This window comes from Symsagittifera roscoffensis, chromosome 6 (assembly GCF_963678635.1).
Source record: "Symsagittifera roscoffensis chromosome 6, txSymRosc1.1, whole genome shotgun sequence".
Taxonomy (NCBI): domain Eukaryota; kingdom Metazoa; phylum Xenacoelomorpha; order Acoela; family Convolutidae; genus Symsagittifera; species Symsagittifera roscoffensis.
Genome location: NC_087067.1, coordinates 40,502,806 through 40,509,448, shown reverse-complemented (window position 1 = coordinate 40,509,448; position 6,643 = coordinate 40,502,806). Strand labels below are relative to the sequence as shown.

General features: G+C 35.5%; 1 protein-coding gene across 1 annotated transcript; it reads right to left on the bottom strand.

Moving 5' to 3' along the window:
* Positions 1-324: 324 nt before the first annotated feature.
* Positions 325-5,673, bottom strand: LOC134848897 (cell division control protein 42 homolog). The gene is made up of 4 exons (XM_063866433.1): positions 5,551-5,673; positions 2,172-2,354; positions 1,587-1,772; positions 325-996 (listed from the first exon to the last, which is right to left on the bottom strand). The coding sequence occupies exons 1-4, from the start codon at positions 5,668-5,670 to the stop codon at positions 898-900; spliced, it is 588 nt and encodes a 195-aa protein (XP_063722503.1). The 5' UTR covers positions 5,671-5,673; the 3' UTR covers positions 325-897.
* Positions 5,674-6,643: the final 970 nt, after the last annotated feature.

Genomic DNA, 6,643 nt, shown 5'->3' with positions numbered 1-6,643 from the left:
TTGCAAAACCTGGGAAAACTCTGACAACATCCAACTATTGGGTTGCTTATTACAAATTTGAGGAAATAAACACTGAATTTAAACGGGAAAATCGAAAAAACCTTGACCATTGCATTAAACGATATAGCTTAAATGTGAAAAAAATTCTTTTGTTAAATATGCAAAAAAATACGTTGAAAAAGCTTAAGCATGGCGAGATAGTGAAGCCCGCATTTAATTTAAAATAGATAATAGCGTTATCAAAAGATTTGAAATTTAGTTGATCTTCCTAAATCAGAAAAAAAAACAATTCCAGGTTTCCTAGTTAAGTAAGTGTAAAAGACATCTTGAAAAAGAATATAATTCAAATTGACTACCTTCATTTATTTATCTACTGAAAATGAAAATCAGAACAGATGAAGAGTTTGTGAAGACTTTTTCCAGCGAGTGGTCTTTTGAGGCAAGTTACCTTCTGAGCAACAGTTTCGCATATTCTACTGATACTTCCAAATGAAATATATTTACAGCAGTATTAAATATTCCCCATTGGTCTAATTATAACAATTACAATCTTCGCTGTTCTGTTGAAACAAAGCTTGAATTACTTTTTACAGTCTTTTTAGCAAACAAAGCAAGAAATTTTAAATTAGCTCAATCTGATCGATTAGCTATTATATGAAAAATTTGTTCTGCATGTTTTGCGTAATAATAAGTAATCAAATCTGTGAACAATTCAGCTGCACAATGTTTGTTGAAAAAAAGCAACAAATCAAAGACGAATAGACAAAATAGCCTCCGCAGTGACAGTGATTAGTAAAATAATGAAACCATTTGAAATTCGTAATCTACAGAAACAAGGATAGAAGCAAGATAATTCGAAGTAATTTCAGTCCAATATCTGCTCGTCTTTAGAAGCCATTAGACAATGAGACACTTTCTCGCCTTTTCTCCGCCTTTCTTCGGGTTAGGCGTAAGCGCCGCCAGAATAGCCTCGTCAAATACATTCTTCAGTCCTTTCTAAAACAACCAACACAGATTAGCCTTAGAACTAAGTCATGAAAAGTTAACCCGTCGAAGTTAAAACTTTGTTGAAATAATCTTATTAATTTGCGGGGATTGCCACATCACAAGCAAAAAAATACTTACCCAAAATATAGTAGGTAAATAAACAATGAAGAACATAGCAAATAGGCAGGTGGAAAAGAGTCAATGAACGAAAGAAAACAAAAAAAACTGACTTGTTTTTGAAAAACACTAAACTTCGAATTTCAAAGTAAACATTATAAAGCATTAAAGCGTTTTGAACGTCAAAAACATATTGTCACTTTTTTTGATAAAACTAATTCATTTATTCATTTTGAGAAACATGGATCAATCTATAATTTTTTCATCAGCTGGAAAACAAAAAAAAATCCAATTTTTTGGAAAACTATACCTCGTTCACGTTTTTTCGCGCTATTTCTGAAAAGAATAGAAAAAAAATTGGTACACCAAACTAACTAAAGAAGTGACTTCAATTCGTTAATTGACACTGAATAAATCCTATGATTGACTCCAACAGAAATGGGAGAATAATTTTGCCGAAAATATTTCCCGCCTTTTTTCACCTGTGTGAGAGCAGAGCATTCGACGTATTTGACCGCTTTCAGATCCTTGGCCAGCTTCTCTCCCTGCTCCTGCGAGATGGGCTTCGTCTTCGCCTTCCCACTTCCTGGCTCATCCCTCAGATCGTTCTGAGTTCCCACCAGTAAAAATGGCGTCTTGTTGCAGTGGTGTTGTATCTCTGGCACCCACTGAAAATCAAAACTTTTTCATTTCTCCAGTTTTAAACGGTTTTGTTGAAAAAATTTTATATTACTAATTTTCTTGTGCATCTACGGTTTTAAGCTTCGTTTAAATTACAATTTTTCATGGCTATATATTCAATGATGGCGCTTAATCGAATTTTATTCCTGCATTGATGATTAATCAGTTCAACAACACTGAAGCAATTTGAAAAATTTCTTCACGCCAAAATTTTTTCTTGTACCATATTCTAGCGTGGTGTAAGCATAATAATGCTTGTTTTACTCGTATCTTAAGGAAACATTATCATTTAAAGTTAACGAATGCTTACTTATAATACAATGAAGCATGAAAATGAAACCTATTAATACCTTCAGTATTAGTTTGTCTCGGCAATTTGAGTATACCTTTTCTTTGACGTTCTCGAAAGAACTAGGATTCACAACTGAGAAGCACACGAGGAAAACATCCGTTTGTGGGTATGACAGGGGTCTCAATCTGTCGTAGTCTTCCTGCCCAGCTGTGTCGAACAGCCCTAGCGTGTACGGCTCACCACCGATCATAACAGTAACAGCGTAGTTGTCAAACACCTAAGTCAGTTCGGACCTCTTTAACTCGTTTAAATTACTGAATCAATTAACTGTATTAAAGCCTAACAAGAAATGGTCGAAAAAGGCGCGCATTTTTACACTGATAGAAATAAAGCAAGAAGGTTCGAGTGAGACGACCTTGCAGATGACTCGCACCTACGGTGCTTCAAATAATTGTTGAACGTAAAGAGCTTCCTAAAACGAATGTCCCACGTTTCGCCCCTAATAATTTCACACATTTCATACTCGCACGATTCGCCCCTAGCTTATTACACAGTTAAATAACCGGCGCTTTCTTTATGTAAAATTTAAGGGGTGAAACGTGTGAGGGGCGAAATTTGTGAATACCTCCTAAAACATGTACTGAAACAGCAATATTTAATGTAACCGTGAACATAAACTAAGCTCATCTATCAGGTGTTTCTATTTCATTTATTGAACTTTATATAAAATCCACGCTGAGGCTATGTTTGACCGTCATATCTCCGTAACTAGAATTTCATCAGATATGAGTATTTTAAATTGAAAAAGACGCCAAAAAAGCAGAGAGCCTATCTCAGCTGTTTTAAAGTTTTGATCAGTCATTTCTTAAATAGGGCAAATTTGCAACCCGTGTGTGTATCCTGACAGCGCCCCAAGATAGGGTTGCGAGTTTCAACTTTTTTTCAGGTTTTTTTGCGAGTTTCAAGTTTTTTTTCGGCAAAAAAATGAAACCATAAAAAACGCCATATCTCAGAAACAAATTTTTGAGCAGTAAAATTTGTCAGCCAGATTTGCAACCCCCGAGTGTACGCTGACAGCACCCCAGCATAATGCTCAGAATTTAAAGTGATAATAGTTTTAAATCAGTATATTTTTTCAAATGAAAACACCATAAAAACGTCATCTCGAAAAAAATAGAGGGAAAATTTGCTTCCCTATATTGTAACCTGAAGTTTGCCACCGTAAGGTAGATTATTTGAACAGTGTTTTTAAACAAACTTTTTCTGAAAGAATTGATGAGGTTATAAGAAACGCTATATCTCAAAAAACAAGGTTTGAGCAGTTAAAAAATAGAAGCCAGACTTGTATCCTGAAAGTAACCCAGTATGTACCCGGATAGCTCCTCAATATAGGGTTGAGAGTTTCAAGATCGTTTAGTTTTCTTCTAGCTTTTTCGAAACAAATCATAAAATCGCCACTTCTCGGATACCAAAATGATCTATTTAGAGGGCAGAATCGCACCGCCGAAGTGTAACCTGACAGCACCGCACCCATCATAAGGTTCAAAACCTAAGTTCTGTTAGTTTTTTATCTGATTTTTCGGTTAGTTTTTTATCTAAGAACAAATGAGAAATCATAAACATCGCCAGTCTCGAAAAGCAAATGGTTCTCATCAATGATATTTAGAGGCCAGATTTCCAACCACCGAGTGAACTCTAACAGCACCCTACTATGGGGTTGAGAATTTCAAGCTCACTTACTTTTATCCAAGTTTTTTTTTATAAAATGATAGCATCGCGAAAATTGCCTTATCTCGATAAACCAAGTCATATTTGGAGGGAAGATTTACAACTCCCGAGTGTACCTTAAAAATTCTCCATTATAGGGTTGAGAATTTCATGTTCGGTTAGTTTTTTCGGTTAGATCTACATTTTGAAAAAAAATCATAGGAAAACACTATATTTCGAAAGCCACTAGCATTTGAGCAGTCATATTTGCAGCTCGCAAAGTGTGCCTTAACAGCACCCCACTATCGGGTTGAGAATTGCTATTTTTTTTAAATAAACTGGAACAGAAATCTTAAAGAGTGCATTGCGAATACATAAAAAATACAGTTAAAGCATTTGCCTCCAACCGATTTCAAAACGTTCGACTTGAGCAAACATTCTAACACTTGTAACGTTTTGGCCTTTTAACAGATCATCATAGCGACTTCTTTATCATGTTTCAAATGGAACTTGTAAAGCCTTGAAATATACGATAGAGCTCAAACGTGCAGAAATTCTTTCGTTAAACATGCAAAAATAATACGTCAAAAAAGCTTAAAGCAGTCAACATAGGTAAGTTTCTGATATAGAAAAAGGTTAATTATTATCCCTGCTACAACTTCAAGAGAATGGAAGTAGTTCTCCGTTAGACGCTACAGTTATTGTTTTGCACCAGTGTCCCAATTCAAGAGAGTATTACTAGGTTCTAATAGATGCCGCATATTTTGGTAATTCTGGATCGACTAGCGCATGATTCGCACCTACGGTGCTTCAAATAGATCGTTGAACGTAAAAAAGAGCTTCCTAAAACATGTACTTCAATATTTAATGCAACCGTGAAGATAAACTGGGCTCATGTATCAGGTGTTTATATTTTATAAAAACGCCATTTCGAAAAAAGGATTTGAGCAGTCAAATTTAGAGGGCAGATTTGCAACGCCGAATGTGTAACGCCATATTTCGGAAACCGGGGCAGTCACATTTGGAGGGAAGAACTGCAACCCCCTGAGTGTACCCCGACTGCACCCCACCATATGGTTGAGATTTTCACGTTCCATTAAATCTTTTTTTTTGAAAAACAATGACTTCAAAAAATCATGAAAACGCCACACTCGAAAACCAAAATGATTTGGTCAGTCATACTTGGAGGCCAGATTTGCAACCTCACTGTGTACCTTGACAACACGCCATTTCAAGAATGAGAATTTCAAGTTCGATAAGTTTTTTTTAAAAAAAAAATTGAAAAAATTAAAAAAACTGACATCTCGAAAGTTAAAAGGATTTGAACAGTCATACATGGACGCCAGATTTACAACCCCTTCGTGTACCCTGACAGCACCCCACAGTAGGGTTTCGAATATATGATAAATGTAGATGTGATGAAAAATGTATATGAAAAATATGTCAACATTGTCAAGTAAAACGCCAATTAAATAATGTATAGATAGATAGATTTACACGATAAGTTTTTTTCAGGATAGCATAAGAATGATAACCATACCGCTGTTCAATAATAACAAGAATGATAGCTGGTTCCCAGAAAAAAAAATAAGTATGAAAGATAGGTCCCGCAATTTTTGTGAAAACTTCAAAAACAAGAAAGCAAATGTAAACAAGTAAGCGAACCATTTTTTTTCGAAGAATTTGAAGCCCAAAAATTTTTCTTCAGGGACCCAGCTATCATACTTGATCAAAAATGAGACCTAGGAAGCTGCAAAAGAATTTACCGTAGGCACATATTCTGAAGGGAATTTATTTGTCGTATACGAAATTAGAAGACATGTTTTTCCGACAGCACCATCTCCGACAACCACACATTTGATCGTTTGCATATTATTTCCGCTCATTTTAACTGAAAAAATTATATTAATTAATCAACTTTTTTAATCACTCAAATCACTCATAAATTTACGTCGCAGAAAAAGATCTTTAATGAATAATTCAATTGAAGGGAAATCTTGAATTTCATCCAAACGGTAAAGCGGGACTGTAATCTTTAATCGAAAAAACTTCGGTGTTCATGAACTTCTGAGTTAAATGACAATAGTTATGCGTTTTGCCTTTACATCTCCAGTCTAGACCATATGTTTTGTTCAGATATTCTTCCGCATTGTTGGGGCATCTAAATTTGAAATCGCCGAACTTCATCAATTGTGCTTTTTCGACGTCTTCGATAAGGTAAGTTTCTTCAGGCCACAGCACTCTACCAGCTCTATCTTTAATTTCGCATCGCTTGGGTTTTCCTGGTATTTTACGCATCACGAAGAGATCGCAAAAAGGATATCTATGTTCTTGCTTAGAACCGGTTTTCCATACCTCAGTTGAATCAGTTGCATGGAACAATCGGTAGCCAACAGCCGTTGGTTCAACAAATATGATATTATAATTCTTTTTCAAGTCTTCAGCAATTTTTCCATGAAAAAGATCAACTTGATCATCCATCATGCACAAATCCAGATCATCGTCCCAGGGAATAAGCCCTGAATGTCTGACAATCCCCAATGTGGTACCACCACTTGTCCAGTATTTCAATCCATGCTTCTCGAAAACATTACTCAAAGCTCTGCCTAGGAGGTAAATTTTAATAACTACGGTACTGCTTGTGTACTGCAAAAAGTTTGTCCCTAAAAACTTTTCCGGAAGACTCTCAGTTTCTTCGATATTGAAAAACCACTCAGGAATTGGCGATTCAGATAGGTAGCTTTGTTTTTGTTCGACCATACTCTCGGAGAATTTCTTCCAGCATTTCAAAACCTTAAATAAGAAGCTTTAGCAGTTACACAAAATAAAACCAAAGATTCGAAACTATTTATAGAGGGA